The sequence below is a fragment of the Ictalurus punctatus genome, chromosome 25 (genome assembly GCF_001660625.3).
Source record: "Ictalurus punctatus breed USDA103 chromosome 25, Coco_2.0, whole genome shotgun sequence".
Taxonomy (NCBI): Eukaryota; Metazoa; Chordata; class Actinopteri; order Siluriformes; family Ictaluridae; genus Ictalurus; species Ictalurus punctatus.
Window position 1 is genome coordinate 17215789 of NC_030440.2, and position 23218 is coordinate 17239006.

The 23218-nt window shown below is 45.7% G+C and overlaps 2 protein-coding genes across 2 annotated transcripts in view; one reads left to right on the top strand and one right to left on the bottom strand.

Annotated features, from left to right (window-relative positions):
- The window catches only part of susd6 (sushi domain containing 6), a 29663-nt gene extending 13701 nt beyond the window's left edge, over nucleotides 1-15962 (top strand). Inside the window, exons 3-7 of the mRNA XM_017455485.3 lie at nucleotides 9717-9908; nucleotides 10581-10772; nucleotides 11249-11387; nucleotides 12204-12622; nucleotides 13533-15962. Of these exons, the coding sequence (XP_017310974.1) occupies nucleotides 9717-9908; nucleotides 10581-10772; nucleotides 11249-11387; nucleotides 12204-12622; nucleotides 13533-13558 (968 nt within the window). The 3' untranslated portion in view covers nucleotides 13559-15962. The remainder of the gene's footprint in view (nucleotides 1-9716; nucleotides 9909-10580; nucleotides 10773-11248; nucleotides 11388-12203; nucleotides 12623-13532) is intronic.
- Nucleotides 15963-16728: 766 nt separating this feature from the next.
- Nucleotides 16729-20705, bottom strand: slc10a1 (solute carrier family 10 member 1). Its single transcript, XM_047151041.2, has 5 exons — nucleotides 20655-20705; nucleotides 20153-20570; nucleotides 18412-18613; nucleotides 18136-18314; nucleotides 16729-17781 (listed from the first exon to the last, which is right to left on the bottom strand). The coding sequence occupies exons 2-5, from the start codon at nucleotides 20551-20553 to the stop codon at nucleotides 17556-17558; spliced, it is 1008 nt and encodes a 335-aa protein (XP_047006997.1). The 5' UTR covers nucleotides 20554-20570; nucleotides 20655-20705; the 3' UTR covers nucleotides 16729-17555.
- Nucleotides 20706-23218: the final 2513 nt, after the last annotated feature.

The following is a 23218-nucleotide window of genomic DNA, read 5'->3' on the forward strand; positions in this document are numbered from 1 at the left end:
GTGACTGTGGACCTGCGCCGCAGCTGCTGGCATGAGATAAGCGAGCAGATGGACCGCGATCGGACATTTGGTGGGGTTTAAAAAAAAAAAGAGAAAGCGAACGGTTTACGTAACTGATGGCTGATAGGAACGTCATCCCGACTGCTTCCTTCTTTCCCAGCGAGACGTGTAACGATGTATAACGAAACGTATTTATCTCGCGTACGACTCCGACGTTCCGTTGATATCGCGCGATCGTAATCCACCTCCCCGTGCGACGCGTCTCGGAACGTCTCCGTCCCTCGTCGTTATTACGCGCCACGTTTCCCCGATTCTGATCGCTGACGCTGACGCTGTATATCGTGATACCCTGACGCTGTACTTAACGCGCCCGTTCCGACACCTTATCGTTTCTATAGCAACAGCTCACTCACTCAGTCGAATGATAAACAGATTTTGAAAATGATTTTAAAAAAAAAACACGAAACAAAAACATCTAATCTGACGTCAAAGAGGCGGCGCTTTGACGTTTACGGAAGGAGTCCCCGGTGTCGGCGCGTCGTTGCGGTCGTGACGCAGGAGTTGTAGTGCTTTCTCGAGAACGTCGACGGCGTGTAAGCTCCTTCGGCGCGCGCGTGCGTGCACGCGTTTGTCCGGTAAGAATTAAGACGGCGACCACGCCTGATATTAATCCCGCGTGTACCTTCAGCTGTCCCACCATCTGCCCGTACGACCCGTGACGGATAACGTCTGCTGCTCGACGGCGCTCAGCCGGGTCAGGAATAGCTTAGTCAGCTTTAAGCACGTCGTCTCTCTGTGGCCGGAGTCGCTAAGGAACGTGAGCGTTCAGGGTGTCGACACGTCTGAACGCAGCTGCTGTGGAGTAAAGGCGAACACAGTTGTGTGTGTGTGTGTGTGGAGGGGGTGGTGATGGGATTTACCTACGAACAAACTCCGCTCTGTCCTCGACAGCAGCTACAGCACATTCCAGGAAGGGGACAAGACATGAGACAGAGAGAGAGACGGAGTAGAGCAGGGTAACGCTTCTGTCCGTTTGTGTAAACCAAGGAGGAGGTATTCCCGCCCCACAGATGTCCCATGCAGGGTGAAAGGGCGTCCGACCCACCCTAATGTCAACTCCCATCTGTCACTGTTTGAGAAACAATAGAGATTCCCCCCCGTTCCAGATCGAAGGGCACACGTGCGAGATATTTCTCCTCCCTCCTCCCATTCTTTTATTCGTTCAACGGGGCTGCCGGAGGGCGCGACCCAGAGCACCGAAAAGACTTAATGAAGAGCATGTGGCGCGTGGTTTAGTGTGTGTGTGTGTGTGTGTTTTGCTTCTCTGAACTGGACACACATCGAGAGCGATACCGATTTGTAAATGTAGCGTCCTTTAGAACAGGTCTGTGGTACACTATGGCCATATATGCAGATTTATGATCATTTAATCCTGATTGATCCTCGGAGAATGAAACACATTTAGCGTCGTCGGACGTCTTTACCTTGTTGGTATCTGCGTATATACAACGATTCACTTTAGATCGATCGCCGTACAGACTTATTCGCTTAACTGAACAGATTTAAACGGTTCGCTCTTTCGCGGAGGAAAATGTTTGTCGCTAGATCGAGGAAAAACCGAAGGGAACGCCCGTTTGAACTCGTGTCCGGGTGTTCAGGAAGGTGTCGGCTAGCTAGCACGAAAGCCGAGGCGTCCGTGTCCACTAGGGGGCAGAAAACCTCGGCGTAAACGAAAACCGCTTTGATTCCGGGTTGTAAATCATCGATACGGTGGTGTTGGGTATTAAAATCGACCAGGGAAGAGGTTTGTTTATTTATTTAATTATTTATGTATACGAGCAACGTTACTCTGAAAGTCTTCACGAAACCCACGGAGCGCTTCACCACGCTTCCAGGTGCGGGACCGGACACGCCCCGCTGCCTCGACCAGTCCCTCCCTAAATGTTTTCCATATTATTTATTTATATTATTTATTTAGGCTCGGTGTTATCGATTCCCAGGATCTCCTTCCGTGAGAATGGGACCGGGTCTGGTTCTGTGTACTCGTGATAAACCGTCGCGAATGAATGTTGACGTTTGGTCGTTATGATGAGCAGACGTCTACAGCATCCTATAGCTTACAGGATTAACAGAGTAATCTGTACACAAACCCGGGCGTCCTGACTCAGTGAGGGTGTGTGTGTGTGTGTTTTTGTTTACGTGGCGCTGATCGCAGATCGGCCCTGGGTGTAGCTGCAGTGCCTACACAGCGCTGATGTTCTGGGTTGGAGAGCCGAGCGAGCGAGTGAGTCAGTAGCGTGGGACTGTCAGTGTTTCTGCCAGGGCTCATTCCATTCTGACAGCCACGTCTGTCCATGCGCGTGTGTGTGTGTGTGTGTGCGTGTGTGTGTGTGAGAGCATGTTGAGCTCTGACTGAGATTTGTTCTCCCTTTGGAGATGATGAGTGCATGTGGAAACCTGCCTCCTACCCAACATTCCTATCACAAGCCTCCACTCCTCCACTGTGTATACGTGTGTGTGTGTGTGTGTGTGTGTGACCTCCGGAGCTCCGATTCCGACTTCTGACACTCATCTCTGAGGTGTTTTAGAGCTGTCTGTCTCTCGCCCTGTGTTTCCTCGATGGATGAAGCCAGAGGTAATGAATTAAAATTCACCCAATGACGTAAAAATTCCAAAGACAGACCAACAAAAAGGTCCGACGGGTGACGTGACCGCATAGCGATCGTTACGCGTCGGACGGCGGTCCGATATCCAGGATCGAGCCGGATAACCAGCAAACACGCCGGATCGGATATCTGAGGGGGAAAAAGAAGAACCCGATCCCGTAACAGAATGGAAAAGATTGGAATTGGGTTTGGAGAAGATTATATAAGACTTGTATAATATAAGGTTTCGGTGTCAGTATCGCGGGGACACGCATACAACCAAAGCCCTTTTCAGTTCACGTGCGTCGAGCACGAGGACGGCTAAAAGGTCTCGTTTACCGACAAACATCACCACGAGACACCGTCTAGTTTCAAGTAGTTTTACACACACACACACACACACACACACAAAAGCATACGAATTGAGCATTCGGTGACAACAACACTCCAGAAGACCCTGAACGGACCGATGAGTAAGACTGTGAAGCGCTCGTTTCGTTTTGCCTCAAGTGAGCACTTTTTATGGCTTTTGAACCCGTCTTCTGGAGCGTTCGCCGTCCGTTCGTCAGTTTCCCTCGTGTGACGTTTCCTCTACGTGACGAAAACGTGTATCTGAAAGTCCGTCAACCGGACCGAGCTCCGTAAGCGTGTACGGGAGCTAGTCTCTGACCCGATGAGCTGCTTTCAGCGAAATCATTTCCGTAAACGCACGTGATCTGCCGTAAAAGAGGATCTGCTACCTAAGACATATATATATGCGCACTCGGTTTGCGTGTCTCTGGTACACATCGAGCAGCTTTTACTAATCATGCCACAGGAAGTAAAACCGCTAATGAAATTTCCCCATGCCACAAGTTCCCATGATGCACTTTGCACATGTTTTTGTTCCTGTCTAGAGTCTGGGGATTTTCCCCCCCGCCTCTCATACACACCAGACCTTCACTTTTCAGGACTCTAAAGCATTAACTATTAAGGTTAACTAGCTAAAAATGATGTACGTACGTAAGGAATACATCACTTCGGAGAGCGCCGCTCTAGGAAAATACTCACGTGTGTGTCGGTGGACGTGAAGCGGGGTTACTGTTAGCACCGGAAAGCTGATTATTTTCCTCTAACGGCATGTTCCGAAGTGTTTCGTGCTTGTTATACCGCAGCAAATTGCCAAAGAATGCTAGCGAATACTTTATTTTTTTTTATTTTTATCCATTTACAGCTGTAAGATTCCGACTGTAGTGACGGCAAATAAGCCGTCGTTATAGAAACGATAACGTATTGATTCGAGCGCGTACGGAGTGTACTACTCGACGCCTTCCGACCGATCGGAGTCCAGAATTGAGCGGTGCTGCGGTGTAAACGGCACGTTCACTCCGGGAGAAGACTGAATCGTAGTGTTAGTCAGCGTTAGTAATTGATTACAGACACGAATCCGGAGCTTTCCTCAACACGCCCCCTCCTCCAAAATCTGCCTTCCTTTAAAAAAAACAAAACACACAAACAAACAACAGCAGCGGTTTCCCAGCAGCCATTACGTTTACCCAGAAGTCCTATTTTCATCACTCGGACACGCCTGCACACTCCTTTGTCTTCTCTTCTCACACACACACACACACACACAGACATCTGACTATCCTCGTGAGGACCTCCCATTAGGATAGTTATTACCGCAGCTCATTTGCGCCGTGTTAAACGTCTCATCTAAACATAACCTCGTTATCTTAAATCCTAGAAGTAAACATGACTCATCAACAATTTTATTTATTACTCTTCTTCTTCTCGCACGCACACGCACACACGCACGCACGTCGCGACTCGGCCGACCCGTCCCCTCCGGGGAAGCGTTATACGTGTTAACGGGTGCCGAAAGCGCACCTCGGCCTATCTTTTCCACTTGCTCTCGCACAGGAAACCGCACACCGCTGGTTTCTCTCTGCTGGCAGTTTGAGACGTGTCGAGTTGCGTCGCGGTTCGGTGTTCGAGGAGCGCTCGCACTTCCTGAGCACGGAAACATATTTACACCCTGTATCTCTATCAGCAGGGAGCTCCAGCAGCCCACACGCTAAAATCCTTCTGTTTGGGGGGGAAAGTCTGTGAGTTGAACAGACTTTCAGAGTGTGTGTGAGGTGTGTGTGTGTGTGTGTGAGGTGTGTGTGTGTGGGGGGGGGGGCAAGCTTAATGTCTAGCAGATAGATATTCTCTCTTCCTCTCCTCGGGGATTAGGCTCAAAGGACTGGCCTAGAAAAACACACACACACACACACACGCACACACACACAAAACCGTGCTGAGTTTAAAAACCCGAACTGGTGCTCCGTCTAGCAGATCAGGTCCTAATCCAGGCATGTGGAGCAGGGTTTAGCCTGGCTAAGCTCCTTCGGTCTGAAGCGATCAGTATAATGTGATCAGCTTTACAATGATTACAGTTTCTTGTAAGTCCTCCTTTCCCCTGTGTTTCAGACAGCGTTCCCCCAGAACATCCCCCGAAAATGAAAAAAAAAACGTTCAGACCCGCTACACACACGCGCCTGTGCAGCGTTGCTCAAAGAAGCGTTCCCGAACTCTGCCTCGATCAGTCGCATCGCGTTCAAGCTTCACTAAGCTTTAAACGTGCATCACGCTCCGTTTATGTATACGGAAGGTACGATATGCTTATTATTAATATCGCTTATTATTATCATATATTAATGATCTAAATACTTTAACTGGCATTCATGCTTTACCCAGATTGTTTATCTCATGCTCTCTGAGCACTTGACCTTTTAAGGAGTTTTGTGGGTGTCGCTACATGCAAATGAGCTGTGAAAGTGTTTCAGGGGAAACCGGTGTACGTTTTTAGTATTTAAATGCCTTCGAATATTAATTAGGTGTCAGATCAGCGTGAAATTTCTACCCCTTCATCAGACGAGCAAACACCCGCTCCTGTAGTGTATAAATCGCATAAGATGTGCTAGTCACAGTTTAACGTGCCAGTCGGCCGTTTCGTTCGCGGTACGCATCCCTGACGGTTGTGCCCGGCCGACCCCGCCCCCTGTCGAGAGCGCGCTTTTCCTCCAACGAGCATGGAAAATCATCTCACCAAGACCAGTAGGAATTAGGAAGCGCCTGTTTCTGAAGACGTGAAAGTAAAACACGCGAGTGTAAATATTTCAGGGTGGAGCTCTACTTTCATCGTGTGTTCGCTGGAAATGTGTTTTTTTTTTTTTTTTTTTTTGAAGATCGCCTGCCAGAACAAAATGCGATTGGGTGGGGGGGGGGATTGAAGTATGCTACGCAGATGGCGTTGCCTTGCGTTCGCCTTTCATCGGCGTATCGCAGTCGTGCCAAACCGAAAAGCGATCTCTGGCGGATCGCCGTAAGGTGAGCTGCACCCAGGCGTGTGAACGTAATCGGAGAAGGGCCCGAAAGCGACATCGCCAGTCACGTGAAACGACGCCCTAGCGCTGAAGTCCTATAATAAATTCCTGGCGTAGGCAGGGACTCATTCATGCTCAGAACATGTGACGGACACAATCTTTTCTAACTACCACCACACCTGCATACCGTGAACCAAGAAGGAAATGAGAGCGAGTTTGCGAAAGGTCCGTATGACTGTATTACCCAGAGACATTTGTGTTCCATCTGTTACAGCAAACATTTTCAAGAATTCACAGATTCACCGAGACGGGATTGGAGTTCGTGTGGGTTTGTTTATTTACGTAGTCCGATTATCAACCGTATATTCACTTCGGGGAAGAGATGATGCCGGTGGTGGGTCCAGGGTTGTGCAATACAAGTCGCTCCCGTTTTATACAGACCACGTTAAAAGTTTATGGCGTTGGGCGGAGGTCTTTCGGTGTGGAAAGCGTTTGTGTCCGTGTGTGTCGGGTCAGGTTGACACGTGCGGTATTTGGTGTGTGTGTGTGTGTGGGTCGACCGTCCTCGGTGAAGTGCGGTTTGTTTGGGTAGAGGTGTGAACACGAACATCGCACTCGGGTGTCAATTAAAAAGCGCATGACCCGGAAGAAGGAGCTCGGAACGACGACGTTTTCCAGCTACGAAGCCGCCAAGTCCTCCGCGTCCGTCTTCTGTAGCTGTGATGACTGACGCGTGTAGTGTAGTGTAGTTTAACTCGTTCAAACGTAAAGACGTGCAGCCGCGTGGGTTTGCCGTCACTTGCTGAGTTTCCGAGTAGGAATTCCTTGGTTTTTATTTAAACGAGCTGATTGACGTGTCCCGAGCCCCAGGTTCGGCACGCGATGTGACGCCGACATGGCCGCTCACAGCGTCGACGGTACAGGAAGCACCACTTCTCTTCTTTTAAACGAAAATATCGTAGTGTTCGCTTTAGCTCAGCGAGCACGCAGAGACGTTATTCAGTTCTATGTAACCGCTCATCGTTATCCAGGAGCAAATACATCCCGAACTGTCATGACCGTTAGTTAGTTAGATCGCTTGTTACGAGAAACGACAAAGACACAAGCTTTCATGGAGTCGCCCATGTTTGTTTGTTTGTTTTTGTTTGTTTGTTTTGTTTTGTTTCATCCCCGCTTTGCAGCTCAAACACACAAGATGTCTTCCACGACGAGTAAACGACGGTTAATTCGAGCGCAGCGTTAAAACGACGGTTCACGATTGCTCGGTTGGATCACACCGAGAACAAGATTCAAACGTGACCTTGAGAGAAATGTTCACATTCTCACAGCATCGGTAAGCGACTCGTTTAGGACTTTCCACTTTTATAGTCGGTGAACAGACCTGTGCCTGTAAATCAGAGCGGATAATAGAGCTTTTGATAAATAGATAGACGGATGGATAGATAGATAGATAGATAGAGCTTTTGATAGATAGATAGATAGATAGATAGATAGATAGAGCTTTTGATAGACGGATAGATAGATAGATAGATAGATAGAGCTTTTGATAGACTGATAGATAGATAGATAGATAGATAGAGCTTTTGATAGACGGATAGATAGATAGATAGATAGATAGAGCTTTTGTTAGATAGATAGATAGATAGGTAGATAGATAGATAGATAGATAGATAGATAGATAGAGCTTTTGATAGATAGATAGATAGATAGATAGACGGATAGATAGATAGATGGATAGATAGAGCTTTTGATAGATAGACGGATAGATAGATAGATAAAGCTTTTGATAGATAGATAGAGCTTTAGATGGATGGATGGATAGATAGATAGATAGATAGAGCTTTTGATAGATAGATAGATAGATAGATAGATAGATAGATAGACGGATAGATAGATAGATAGAGTTTTTGATAGATAGATAGACAGATAGATAGATAGAGCTTTTGATAGATAGATAGATAGACGGATGGATAGATAGATAGATAGATAGACGGATAGATAGATAGATAGACGGATAGATAGATAGACGGATAGATGGATGGATAGATAGATAGATAGATGGATGGATAGATAGATAGAGCTTTTGATAGATAGATAGACGGATAGATAGATAGATAGATAGACGGATAGATAGATAGATAGACGGATAGATGGATGGATAGATAGATAGATAGATGGATGGATAGATAGATAGAGCTTTTGATAGATAGATAGATAGATAGACGGATAGATAGATAGATAGATGGATAGACGGATAGATAGATAGATAGATGGATGGATAGATAGATAGAGCTTTTGATAGATAGACAGACAGATAGATAGATAGATAGATAGATAGATAGACAGACAGATAGATAGACAGATAGAGCTTTTGGTAGATAGATAGACGGATAGATAGACTGATAGATAGATAGATAGATAGACAGATAGAGCTTTTGGTAGATAGATAGCACAGAACCAGTGTAACCGTCACTGCTGTGATTCAGAATGGGACTTCAGCAGCAGTTCATATCTCTAGGTCTGTATTTGGCTTGTTTGTAAACTAAACAGAATATCTCCTCTCGGCTTTATGGTGATGGCTGTACCGGTCAAACTGGTTTGTGCTGGAGAATCGAGAAATACCAGCTCCATACATAATCGCATGTACATGCCTCCTTCATTCATTTATTTATTTATTTCCCCCCTTTAAATCTTTTGCTGGCATGCCAGTTCTCCAGTCGCGTTTAATAAGCGTACCATTGTCTCCTTCAGATTCAGAATCGGTGAAGTTGTGGCCCGACCTGTCCAGACATGTTTCAGCAGCTGGCCTAAATCTGTACCCTTCCGCAGTTCCGCCATTCTTTTCATCACCAGTTTCTTTTCGGTTTGAGTGACTCATGGAATGTTGGAACAAAGTTAAGAGGGGGAAGAGCGTCAAGTTCCAGTTTTATGAAATCTCTCTCTCTCTCTCTCTCTCTCACACACACACACACACACACACACACACACACACACGAGACCTGTCATTATTATTGTTATTATTATTATTATTATTATTATTATCATAATCACCGTGTTAATTATGATGTGTTGCATACATTAACCCTGTGATCTCGGGCCTTGCTCGAACGCACGATGAGGGCAATAAAATGCAGGTAAATCCACGTTTTATTAGCTGGATTAAAAAAAAGAGGCAGAAAAGCCATTTTGTAAAGCGCGGGGCTCAGAGGGCGACACGGTCCACTGCTCTCGTCTGCAGCACAGACAAACGTGCACGTACAAATTTGCATATGCGTACTTTTTTATTTATTTATTTGTTTGTTTGTCTGTCTGCGCTCGTATTGGCCATCGCATGCGAGTGCTCCTGTACTGCAGGTGGCGCTGTCGTTGAAATTTCACGACGATCTCATTACTACAGGAAGACGATCACCCTCTTCAGCGTCGATACGACAGACTGTTGTCGGAAACACCGTAACGACCGAGCGAGCGCACTCGGCGTCGATGATGAGGAAAAATAACTAATAAAAACAAAGTCCGTTTATTCCTCACGCCTTCAGAAACGGGATTTTTTCTTTTAATGATGTTACGCTTCATGTTGTTTTTAACTGATGTGATATCAAAGGTTAATGTTGTGATATGCAGTATCGATAAACTGATGTATACTTGTCGAGTCCTGCCATGGCGTATGTGTGGTGTTGTATATGGTGGTGACTCGTTCCCTCGTCTTCTGGTCCTCCTACAGGCTGCTCCAGGCCCTCAGCGGTGCTGCATGGCCGAGCAAACCTCACCGAGACCAACCGCGGCTCCTTCCCCGTAGGCACAGTGCTGCAGTACAGCTGTGATTCAGGATACACGCTGAGCGGCGAGAGCGTCATCACGTGCACCGCACTCGGACGCTGGTCCTCCATCACGCCGCACTGCCTCAAAAACGACGGTGAGTTCGGAGATCGTTCATTCACCGTCGTTCATTTCAGCAGTACAATTCCCCGCTTTATTCGGTTTGTTATTCATATTCTCTCCGAATTGTTTACCTGATATTTAGGGCTGGGCGATACGACAAAAATATCACATCACGATCCTTTCTGCGATACATGATGCGTATCACGATATGTAAATCAGCGAACGAACGGTGTGTTAAACAGTAGTAAAACAAACGATATTCTTCTCGAATGCCTACAAAGACAAAGAAAAAATGACATCAAATCAACGGCATCTATTCAGTGCCTTGTAATTTCACCACCATACCAACGATACCTCAGACGAGTGTATCGCGTAATCATCCATCACGATATCCATATTCTATCCGTATATCGCCCAGCCCTACTCTTACTTGTTCTACGGTCCCTTTTTATTTAGTTCATTATTTGTAACAGACATTTTTCATTCTATTATGCTGTTTAATGTACAATATGTATTTTAATGTTTTCAAATATATTTATTATTTAGTTTTATTTTTATTGAATTTTATTTGAATTTCTAATACCGTTATTATTTTTTCTATTTAGTCTTTTTTTTTCCCCTCATGCTTTTTATTTCTCTTTTTCCCCTTGCTTTATTATTATTATTATTATTATTATTATTATTATTATTATCGTGTGTTGTCCAGTGTGCCGTCCCCCCAGCGAGCCGGAGAATGGGGGCTACATGTGCCACCCCTCACCCTGCCACAGTCTGACTGAAGGCACAGTGATCGAGTATTTCTGTGATGAAGGCTACACGCTGAAAGGATACAGGTACCACACGTGCAGGAACGGAGACTGGGACTCTGCAGCGCCCATCATCTGTCACCTGGGACAAGGTACATGTTCCTGCAACAACAAAAACAAAAAAATAAAAAATAAATTTTTTTAAATAATGAGTGTCCAAACTTTTGAGCGGTAGTGTACGTTTTTTTATTTTTTTTTTAATTATTTATTTTTTTTAGAGAGTTTGAATTGTACCGAAGTTTACCTTTTGCCTGAACGTTACCCGGACGTTACCCCAAAAGAAAAAAAAAAGTGAATTAATAGACAGACGGAATGCTTTTTGGAAAAAAAAACTATTCCGGCGCCCTTTTTCCGCCCGCATCAAGCGACGAAGGTCATCTGGCTGAGAAGTTGACGTGGGGTCTTCAAAATTCAAATTTTATGAACATTTGAATATGTAAATAAATATGAAAATGTGCTGTTTGGCCAGGCAGGCCTAATTATATATGCACCATGTGTGGACTGTTTATTTCCTCCAGCTGTTTGTCTCATTAAGCTGTGCGTGTGTGTGTGTGTGTGTGTGTCACAGGGAAGGAAGAGCGCTCACCTCTGGGTATGCCAGCTCTCTCTATCGTGGCCTCCACTGCCAGCTCCGTGGCCCTCATCCTGCTGCTGGTCGTCCTCTTCGTCCTGCTGCAGCCCAAACTCAAATCCATCCATCACAGCAGGTCCGACATTGACCTCCTCTCACACCGTTTCAGACGGCTTCGCGTCACCATGAGAACGCTCATGAAGCCAGAAATCCACTGAAAGATCAGTGGAGAGCTGAGATTAACAGTACACTCACCGAGCACTCCTTATTAGGAACATTCATGTAATCATCCAATCACGTAGCAGCAGCAGCAGCAGCAGCGCATAAAATCCCACAGATACCGGTCAAGAGCTTCAGTTCATGTTCACATCAAACGTCAGAATGAAGGAAAAAGTCTGTAAAGCGTGATTATTTGAGTTACTATATCCTTCCCGGCAGCTCGAACCGATTTCCTGGCCATTTTCCTCTGATCTGATTGTTTTTTGTTTTTCGCACCATTCTGTGTAAACTCTACAGACCGTCACGGTTCAAGTCGCACTTTAGAGACCACACCTTCCTTTTTTTTTTTCTTTTCTTTCTTCATTCCGATGTCTGACGTGAGCATTAACCGACGCTCGTCATACAGTCATCTGTTTTTTAATGAAACACGTTAGTCAGAACGTTTTAATTCCAAAGCGTATTTTAAATCCGTCTGTCCGAGACCGCGGTACCGTCATTACGACGTATGAGCTTTTACGAAAACCACAGACATTACGTCTCGCTTTGTTTAAAGAGAGCAGTGCAGCAGCGCTTTAGTCGTGTTTTTAGGAGCTAATAGTGACGCCTAACTGTGGAGTGAAGGGTGGATATCCCTGTAATGTATAAAATACCAGCTCGGTGTGACGTGCTGCACGGTTTCTCGTCCGTCCCCGACTTTTCACACTCCTCCTTTCCCCTCTCTGTGTTGTTGTAGACGTGAGCAGGGTGTCTGCGGACAGGCCGCCTCCATCGTCGTAGAGGGAGTTCAGGTCTCGCTTCCTTCTTACGAGGAGGCGGTGTACGGCAGCGGCGGAGCGGCCGCTCCTCCCCCGGAGTCCCGTGTGAACATCGTGCTCTCCGAGGGGCCTCAGACGGAGCCTCCTGCTTCAGAGCTCAGCCAATCCCGACCTGAGCACAGCCTCCCCTCCACCTCCACCGCGGCACGCTCCGGTCACGCCGAGACCGTGCTCGTTCACCAGGACCCCTCTTCCTCCTCTCCGTCCTCCTCCTCCTCCTGCACCTGGGTGTCGGAGCAGCGCGGGGCGGCGGGAGCAGGAGCGCGTAGGCCGAGCAGCACGAGCAGCGACCAGCACAGCCTGCTCTCGCTCACCTCCGTAGAGGAATATGGAGACGGTACGCTGGGTTTTTTTCTTCTTCTTTTTTTCCGTTCTTTTCTTTCTATGACTATTTCAAGACATGAATGCATCCATACCATCCTAATGCTAATGTCGGAACTGATTTAACATGAACTTTATTACAAAACTATACACTTTTATATGTCACTTTTTTATATATATGTTTACTGTCTGGAGGATTTCAGAGGATTTGTCCTTAGGTGTTCACAAATGAACAGCAATTTGCGTTCACTGAGAAAATCACCGCTTCCTGTGATTAAGTAGCGCCCCCTTGTGCTAATCTGACTCTTTTATTCACCAAAACAGCATGTTGTATTATTATTATTATTATTATTATTATTATTATGTTCTGATCTAAACTTTGTGGATAATCGAGCATGATTCCTCCGACAGACTGACTCTAAACATCGTCTGACCTTTGACCGTGTTACTGTAGAATTGGGGGCGGGTTTTAAAGTCCCCCTTGAAGCACGCAGTAATTCCCACAGAAACAGGAAGTCACGGCAGGACATATCGAACGACGACGACTCCTTTTAAAATAGCCAATAACGTTTAGCTGACCTCGCAGCCCGGGCTAATCCCTACCGTACTCGACGACGGCAACTTCGTCAAGGCGATTTTCGTAATGTCGTGGGCGGGACACTTCGGACTCTAGAGAGCGTTTGGTTGGACAGGAAATCTGACGAGACGCCGAAGTACAGAACGACGTCATCGAAACGGTTGATCCGTATCGGTGGTAGAGAGCGTGTAAGTTTCTATATCTCCTAAATGCGAAATCCACTTCGTCGCCACGCCATCCCGTCGTCGATCCGTTTCAACCCCGAGTGTTTTTTTCCCCGACTTAACGTTTTTGTTTATCTGAGAATCTACTACTCTGTGACGATTTGTTTTGTTCCCTGTTTTAACAGATATTCCTCTGCTGAAGGAGGCCTGAGAGCACGGCGTCCTCCCGTGTGCGGACGATGACCAGGACTGTGGCTCCTTAAGCTTTTTACCAAACCCTTCTTCCCCCATTGCTGCCGTACAGAACGCAGGAGTAACCAAACGCCCCTCCGCTGACCTCTCCCCTTCACCCCTCTACAAACTCTCTGAGCCGCACCGGCACCGCGTAACCGCCCGTCCTCGCCTCGCCTCACCGTAGAACACCGCCACACGCTCCCACCTTCTCCCTCAAAGACGACCGCACAGATGCTGTAGAATATATAGAATTATGTATCGCGCGTCCCTACGGGCTGAATAACACGTTTATAAACGCCACCTGTTCCCCAGCGGTGTACTAACCAGCAGTTGCACTTCATCTTCTCATAGCTGTCGCAAATCACGAACGCATCCGATCGGTTTCCATGTGAACGGCGAACCCCTGGTCGGTCAGTGACCGTGACCGTTTACTCAATCAGGTGTTTGTTTGTTTTTGGGGGTTTTTTTTGTTTGTTTGTTTTGTTTTAAAATGCTGCATGATCTGTGCATCTGTATTTTTTTTATTTTTTATTTTTTCCCCCCTCCCCCAAACTAGCGCACACATAAGAACGCGCATGCTGCACAGGATGGATGGACAGGAGCGAGATACAGAGATGAACTGGTTTACATAGTAATGTATTCAAAGACATGCTTGCCTTTCTGTTCGCTGCAAACTCTGTGTGTGTGTGTGTGTGTGTGTGTGTGTGTGTGTGTGTGTGTGTGTGTGTGCGTGTGCGCGCGTTTCTCTGAACGACGAGGGCTCAAACGTGTCAACTTTTTTTATTCCATTTCTCATTTTAACTCCGCTTAGGATTGTTATTTTACCTCCCGGTTTTCGACCGAGAGACTATCGCGTATCGGATCATATCGTAGGACAAGTCTGTCCGCTTTTAAACGTCTCTGGGTCGTCCTGTACTAAATAAACAACGATATATTAACAACGCTCTTAAAACGCGAAGGGGCAGACAGATGACTAGTTCATGCGCCGAGCTGTATAGCCGTCAGGTTTGTTTGTTTGTTTGTTTGTTTGTTTTTTTTACTTCATCAAAGAGTAGAAAACGTCTACTTCTCAAACCCTCCCACCCCGTCGAGGAATTTCACAAGAGCGACGAATCCCGACAGCGTAGTCCGAAATGAAACCGCGGAGCTCGCCCGGTCCGCCTTCGGCGAAAAGGACACGTTTTAATATGGCGTTTTTGTTTAAACACGACACGCTCCATTTGGACCAAGCTGCCGCGTTACGCTCAAAACCGGTGACCGTTGATGATGGGAACTCTTTTTAACAGCTGATTTTCATTCGCTCGGACGGACGCTGGACGATGTTTCCCCGGAATGTAGAAACCAGGACAACTGAGCAAAATACTGTTGTTGGGGTGTTTTTTTGTTTGTTTTTTTTTACGTGCAATGATCGAGTACTACATCATCATCATCATCATCATCATCATCGTAAAGCCATGAGACGTGATCAGGAGAGGATGAAGACTAAAGCTACATAAAATTGCTTATTTTCCATCATCTGTATTAACGCACATAATTATATCGTCACGCTTTTGAGATAAATCCCGCCCAGTTCCGCTTTACACACCGACATCGCTAATACATTTATCGTTTGCCCAAACCTTGAACAAATCCTACTCGACGTAAGCGTTTTTTTTTATTGATTATTTTTGCAGCCAGAAGCAGCTCTTGGTCGTGTACGTGCGTTTTTGCATGTACGTTTAATTGCAGTCGCTATTTACTGATTCGACAAATTGGTAACGAACAAATCCGTCATTACGTGTCCTGATATTTTGGCTTGCCCGAGTCCAGATAAGCGAGGGTCGGGTCCGTGTGGTCAGACATCCTGTTTTTTTTTTTGTTTGTTTGTTTGTTTTTTTTTCTGCAAAATTGCTCACCGAAATCAAAGCCGAGCTTTCGCCTTAACAGTCTCATACGTTTCGTTATTTCTGTAATCATGTTTCTTCCATCACGGTGTCGAATCGTCTTCAGTTTACGTTTTATTTTCCTATGCATAAACGAGTCTTACGGCTTTTTCGGACGGTGTCGGGTTCTTAGTTTTCCGACGCCGTTTTTTTTCCCCCGCATCAAAATGACTTTGATTTCCGAAGTCCGCTGCAGGTCTAAAGTCATACCTTCAGTTGTTGTAATTTTAAAAGAAAAAAAAAAGAAAGAAAGAAAGAAAAAGAAATCCTCGACACCATTGTATGGTGTTACCCATCTCATCTTACCCTTTTCAAAAAAAAAAAAAAAAGAATTTTCTTCTCTGTACATTGCAGTGGGTGTGAAGATAGTATTTTAATATTTGTATAAAGTTTAATTTAATTCTACAGTTTGTGTGTGTATATAACTATTTCTAATTAAAGCTTTTCTTTTAAAGTGCACCTTGGACTAGGATTGCTTTCTGAATGGTCACAATACAGCGTTTAAAAATATATATATATATATAATAAAACTGTGCCGAACAAAACAGAGGCGACGGTGATGAGGAGGAAAATCTTTTGAGATGGCGTGAAGAAGAAACCTTGACTCAAGGGCCCTCTTTTGGGTGACATCGGGTAGTGCGAGTTTAAATCAAGTGAAAGTATACAGACTGTTCAGTGTGAGCGTGCTCTGAATGGGAGGCAGGGGATGAGAGACTTTATCTGCTAAATACAGTCCCCTCGGAAAGTATTGGAACGGCAAGGCCAGTTCTTGTGTTTTTGTTGGAGATGGAAAGATGAATACGAACCGATAGATCAGAATTTCAGCTTCCATTTCCTCATATTTACATCTGGATGTTACACAGCTTAGAACACGGGCAGCTTTAGTGGCAGACCGCTCAGTTTTTAGGTGCGCATAAGTGACGCTACGTCCACCGTGGTTCACAGAGGAGCGTGTATGTTTCGGATCACGAGCGGATCCTTTCTTTCTCCACGCTTTGGCCTTTCCATCGCTTTGCTAGGGGTTCATATTGGTTCCGGAATTTTTGTGGATCGTCTCTGTGTTTCTTGGCTTTTCGGTTCTTGCTGATGATGATGAGCGGTTTGCATCTTGCGTCATGGCCTCTATATTTCGGCTCTCGAAGTCTTCTTCCAGCGCTGGATTGTGATACCTTCACCCCTACCCTGTGGAAGTTGTTGTCGAGGTCACTGACTCTCTTGGGTTTTTCTTTACAGCACTCACAATGTTTCTGTCATGACATGCTGTTGTTTTCCTTGACCGACCCGTTCCGTGTCTGGTTGTTTAGTACACCAGTGGTTTCTTTCTTTTTCAGAACGTTCCAAATTGTTATATGGGCTGTGCCTGATGTTTCTGCAATTTGATTTTCCTTCTTTTTCTCAGCTTCAAAATGACTCGCTTTTCTCCCATCGACAGCTCGCTGGTCTTCACGTTGGTTTATCCTTTTTAACAACAAACACAGTCTTCACAGGTGAAACCCGGGGTTCAAACCAAGAGCAGACATTCAGAGCTGTTACCTGTTTAAACAATCGAAAGCAAAAGAACTGGCCTCCACCATGTTCAGAGCTCTGACACCGGAGACTACTTCCATAAATATAGGAATAAACATCTTTAATAGAAGAAAATGTCACCATATCGACAGTCACACACTTTTTTTAAACTAGTTCATGTCGAGTGTCAGTGGTACAACTCCCTGTGGATAAGTGGTTGCTATAGAAACGATAACGCTTTCGAATTTCCTCTGCGCACATTTAATGAAAGGTTGTATATGACCGGATGAATGTGCGATACAGTTGGGCAAACCGATACGATGGGACGACTCGACAGCGTACCCAGTGGTTCATGAGCACGGTTCAGCCCGAGACGTCGTTTCTCTCGTTGCCCACGAAGAAATGATTACAAGTCGAATTATACCTTACATCACAAGCACAGGTCATGTCACGAGGCATACACTGTTTAACTGTATTTATTTACTTTGTTTTACGTTGGCTTATAGTACGGTTGTTTGTATTGGTCCCAGGTTTTCTCCAGTATACTCAGAGGTCCTGATTACTCACTGCCGGTTCAGCTGAAAACTTCTGCCTGGTGTGCCACCGGAAGAGCGCGATAAAAACCATCGCCTCGGGAATTTGGAAGAAAAAGTACAGAAACGGGAAAAGGAAATACGGGCCGATGAACTCTGGCTCGAAGGCTACTTTTAGGATCGTGTAGCAGAGAGGGACGTTCTGGCAACCCGTCTCTATAGCAACAGTCCTCTGACACCTTAGGGTTACAGTAGAAGAGAAATCGAACGTCAAAAAAAAAACATTTTCGTGGCAAAGAATTTAAGACGTCTGAGTAATAATTATATCGGCTTTGCTATAGACTATATTCTTCAGGGTTTTAAAGAGGCAAGTCTAACTTGTCGGGTAAGGTAAGTGTAACTTATAAGGACTTTTAAGAAACTTTTACATAATATATAACTTCATACGATGTAAGTCTATATTCTAAATGAGGTTGGACATTTTACTTTCCATTTTAAAAAAAAAAAACGTATGCATTTACACTGTAGAAGTCCCCGAGGCTAGAATTCGGTTTCGCTATACAACGTTAAGAGGCACAAGTTCCTTTACTTACGGTCCGTCAAACCTGAAGAAGAGTGACAGCACGTAGCCGAGTCCATATCCAATAAGTGGCATCAGTGCTGCTGTGGCCACGAGTCGAGGCGCTGCGACCGTCAGGATAGACTCGCCTAGTAAAATCCCGACCAGAACGGCGAAGACGATCAGACTGACCAGCATTATACTCAGCCCGACCTGTGGCAAAAGAAAAGAAGCCGACATAACGGACCGCGCTTCCTGCTCTACAACCTTTTCTGGTGTCTGCTGCAAGCGGATCGTGTTGTTGACCTACCCTGGTGAGAAGTTTGGAGTACTGTGGTATGCGATAGTTAATATAGATGCCAGTAGCACAGGGCAGCAATGTCAAGAACAAGGCCAGGATGATGCTACCGTAAGGGATTGCACCCAGGTTGGAGAAACCGTGGCAGTAAATGAAAAGCAGAAGGGGCATCATTCCCAGCGCTGCCAGTGTAGAGCAGGTCGTCATCACGATGCTGAGATACAAGAAGAACAGTCATTAAAAAAAATCTGACGCCGAAAACTCACCATCGCCGATTTAGCTACGATGGAAATGTCCCTGGGCACAATAGCGTCCAAGGATTATTGTGAAATCAGTGTTCTGCATATACGCATGCTGCTGAGAACTCATGAATAGTTTGAGAGAAACTTGTTTGGTATAATCCAACACTGTCATATGTTCTGTATTGTTGAAGTCATCAACCACTTGACAAGACGAGTTTAAACAAGACGGAGCTCTTTGACCGGGCAGCGAATGGGCAGTGGCTAACAGGTTGTGGAAAATCTGGCCAAGGACGGCTTAAAATCTAAGGCGGTAGGGACTCCAAGGGGTCCCTCAAATGGCGGAGGCTACCGAGGCCACCCTCTCTGAGGAAGGAAGTAGCTGCTGCAGGGCTGTGTGTTACTGAATACCGCACTCCTCTAGACCAATCACACCTTGTTGAGCTTGTTGAACATCCAATTCCAGATTTATTCCCCTCTTTGCTGTTATAGTGACCTTCTGGGAAGGCTAACTAATGCAGCTAACATCAGAAGATCATTAAGAAGCTGTGAGCAGAGAGTCTTCATCTATCTGGGGCTGCAGAAAGAAAAAAAACGAATCCTAAGTAACTCGATTTAGCCGACTTGTCTGTTCTCTTGCAAACCCTTTAATGATGTAATTGTAATTCTAATAAGTAGTAGGCTAACATACATTAAGTTGCTAGCTCATTGCTGCTCGCCATGACAACAGTAGCCTATCACCGTGCGAGCCAATCACTACCAGTGAAGAAATGATTTACCTGTGTTCAAACCTTTAACCATGCTAAAGTAGCTGGTTTTTGTCTACTTGGTGTTTAATGATCATTTTTCAGTTCTATAATTGCTATAAATTTTTATTTCCTCATTTGTATATCGTTCGGTCATTCAGTTCATCCAACCATCCATCCATCTTCTATACTGCTTATCCTTCAGGGTCTATCCCAGGGGGCATTTGGCACAAGGCAGGGTACACCCTGGATGGGGTGCCAATCCATCGCAGGGCGTAATCACATAAACATTCACACACTTTGGATACATGCATGTGTTTGGACTGGAAACCGGAGAACCCAGGGGAAACCCTGCAGCACGGGGAGAACATGCAAACTACGCACACACAGGGCAGCGGCGGGAATCGAACCCCCGACCGTGGTGGTGTGAGGCAAACCTGCTAACCGCTAATCCGCCGTGTGCCCTCGTTCAGTTCAGTTATTTAATTTATTATTAAACTGTTTTGCCTTACGAAAGGTAATGCTAATGATAAATCATGAAGTATTAATTCTGTTCATTCGTGCGTATGAAATGATATTGCCTACCCTGTCTAAGTAGTCGTCAAGGGCACCAGAATGTACAGAAGCGGCCCTGGCTGTCACTACGAGTATACAGATGTCTACCAATGGAATTAATGCTAACTGATTCGTGAGCATGTGTAGACATTGGTGTACAAGTCTCAAAGACTCTCACTATAGACCGTTAATGGTATAATGTCAGAAATGTACCTGAGATTCATGTCCCCCCGGAAGGCAAAGGACAGGACATTGGAAAGCACGCCTCCTGGAGAGCAGCCACAAACCAGCACTGCCATGGCCTGACTGGTCCTAAGCTGGAACACTTTAGCCAGAGTGAAGGCCGTGAGGGGCATCACCCCGAACTGAGCCAGTATGGCGACCACCACTCCTTTGGGCTTCACGATGTGGGCTTTTATCTTGGAGACCTCCATCGTGCAACCGAGAGCAACCATGGTGTCACAAAGGATGAAAATGCTAACAAAGTTAGCAGCCTTGTCCAGATTCACAGAAACGACAGACCTGTTCGAGAAGGTGACGTCGGTGAAATTCTTTTGGCTCCATCGATCCACATCATGAGAAACATCTGCAGTTCGGTTGAAGGCCAGCTCCATTTCCGGTGTGAGTATTTCTAGACAAAGTAGACGTGGAAGACGAGATCAAGTTATGAAAGTGCAGATGGAGTAAAAAGAAACGCAAGGTATTAGGTATTTACTTCAATGAGTACCCCCAGTTGACGAGTTTGGATCTTAATAGAGATGTTTTCCCACCCTGTCTTTGTTTTGCACTTTTTGGCTAAGGGGTATTCATTTGAATGGAGCAAATTAGATACAAATCCTAATTAAAAATGATGACACGTGACGGCAGAGGTGGGGTGTTGGGCGTTAGGTGTTGCTGCCTCACATCTTCAGGGTTCCCGGGTCGATCCTGAGCTCAGTGTCCTTTATGGAGTTGAGAGTTCTTGACATGTTCGCATGGGTGGCCTTCAGGATCTCTGGATTCCTCCTACCTCCCACCTCCCTTTTAGATGGACTGGCTATGTTCAATCAAACGTGGGTGCATAGTACTCTATGATGGACTTGAGATCCATCCGGGTTATATTCCCATCCCGCATAGGTTTCACATAAAGCACATCCCTGACCAAGATAAAGTGTATACTGTACCGAATGAAGGAATGACCGAATCAACAGATATCATATTATGTATGACTTACATGCTAGGGGAAGCTGGGTAAAATCTTCATTCGGTCACTACTGCATCCCATAGTCTTTGCCCCGTCTCTCACAACCTGTGCGTTGTGTTCCTGTAAGACACAATACACAGGTTGTGAGCTCAAAAGTGTGGGAAAGCAACATCTTGCTGTGGGCTTTTGACAGTCTACCCCAGCGCTCTGTATTCAAATCGTGCAGTTACGTCAAATCTAAACTTGCCCGAGAATACACTCCTACATACGTACAGTACGGTCTGGGCTGCGTTTAAACCCAGCATTAGTAACAATGTGTGCCTTAACATATTGTAGCCTTTCAATAATCTGTGATTATTAGGAAAATTACACAAGATGGCACACAATGTAAACTTCCTAAGTACCGAACCCTTCTTTGTAGTACATCTTGTTTTAGGGAGGCACGGTGGCTTAGTGGGTAGCACTGTTGCCTCGCACCTTCAGGGCTGGGGGTTGGAATCCCACCTCTGCCCTGTTTGCATAAAGTTTGCATGGATGTTCCCTGTGCTTTCGGGGTTTCTTCCGGGTACTCCGGTTTCCTCCCCCAGTCCAAATATAAGTGTTGTAGTCTGATTGGTGTCTCTAAATTGTGTGAATGTGTGTGCAGTTGTGTTCTGCGATGGGATGGCATACCCATCCAGGATGTCCCCCTCCTTGTGCCTCAAGTTCCCTGGGATAGGCGCCAGGCTTCCTGCGACCCCGTGTAGGATAAGCGGTGATGATTCCTTCCTAGATTGACCTAGATTGAATTTGGAGAGTTTTAATTTTGAGAAGTCAGTGACAGAATTCTAGCCACTGTGCATTTGCACCCGCTCTTTAGACTTCCTTTAGACTTCTCGATTTAGATGGACGACCACGTAACCCACGTCGAGTTCAATAGATTGAGATCGAGAAACGTGATTATAATCTTGGACAGAAAATCCAGGTTCAAGATATCTCCAGGCTAATTTGTGCCACGCTACTTACGTCTTCTGTGGGATCCCAAAGAGGTGACGTCCATCCAGAACGTTCTGTACATGGCGAAGAGAGACCATGTGACACCCTGAGGGAACCTTAATGTGGGAAGGTATGATGAGCAATAAAACGATCTTGTTTCCAGTGTCCCAGTGGCACCACGAAGCCCTTCAGCCTGTGAGGCAGGCTGTAGTGATGACTGTAGCTCTCTCTGGTCTCTCTGGTTCGGTTATAAATGCACTACACCATCTCCAGGCTCCCTCTACTGAAACAAGGACACATTTCAGTCTGTGACATTTCAGGTCCAGTTCCAGTCTGATGACTCATTTCTGGCATGCCCACATTTCCAGCTAGTCTAGAGGAATTTCAGATGTATGTGTCTGGCTTCATCAGTCCAGCCTTTCTCAACAGAAGCCAATATTGCAGGCGATGGCTTGGCTTGGATGATCCTGATGGGTAATTATGATCATATTTGTCACGTGAGGGCGGGAACATGTGGATTGTGTTCCAGTTGGCCTGCTCATTGGTGTGAGCACACAGGAGCTAGTCGTTCAGATAGACACACATCAGGAGATATTCTGATGCTATCCGTAGACTAACACTCATTATTAAGGAAGGGTGGCTGTGGGTCAGGTGGTAGAGCGGGTCGTCCACTAATCGTAGGGTCGGGGGTTCGATTCCCGGCCCACGTGACTCCACATACCGAAGTGTCCTTGGGCAAGACACTGAACCCCGAGTTGCTCCCGATGGCAAGTTAGCACCTTGTGTGGCAGCTCTGCTACCATTGGTGTGTGTGAACGGGTGAATGAGAACCAGTGTAAAGCGCTTTCAAAGGCCTCAGATTGAATGGGAAAGGAGCTGACCAACTGATCTCTCCAAGCTCTCTCTAAAATGAATCTTATGTTTGAAAACAACATGAAGAAAACTATTCATACGATTCAACTATTTATAACAGCAAACTAAACACAATAACGATTTCGCGAACATGTTTCCGAGCTGTGAATCGCGATATGTACGTTTGCCTACTCAGATTTTATTGAGCGTATATTACAGTTGAGTAAATATTCCTAGTCTGTGTTCCTTCTTTATTGGACCTTTTTCAT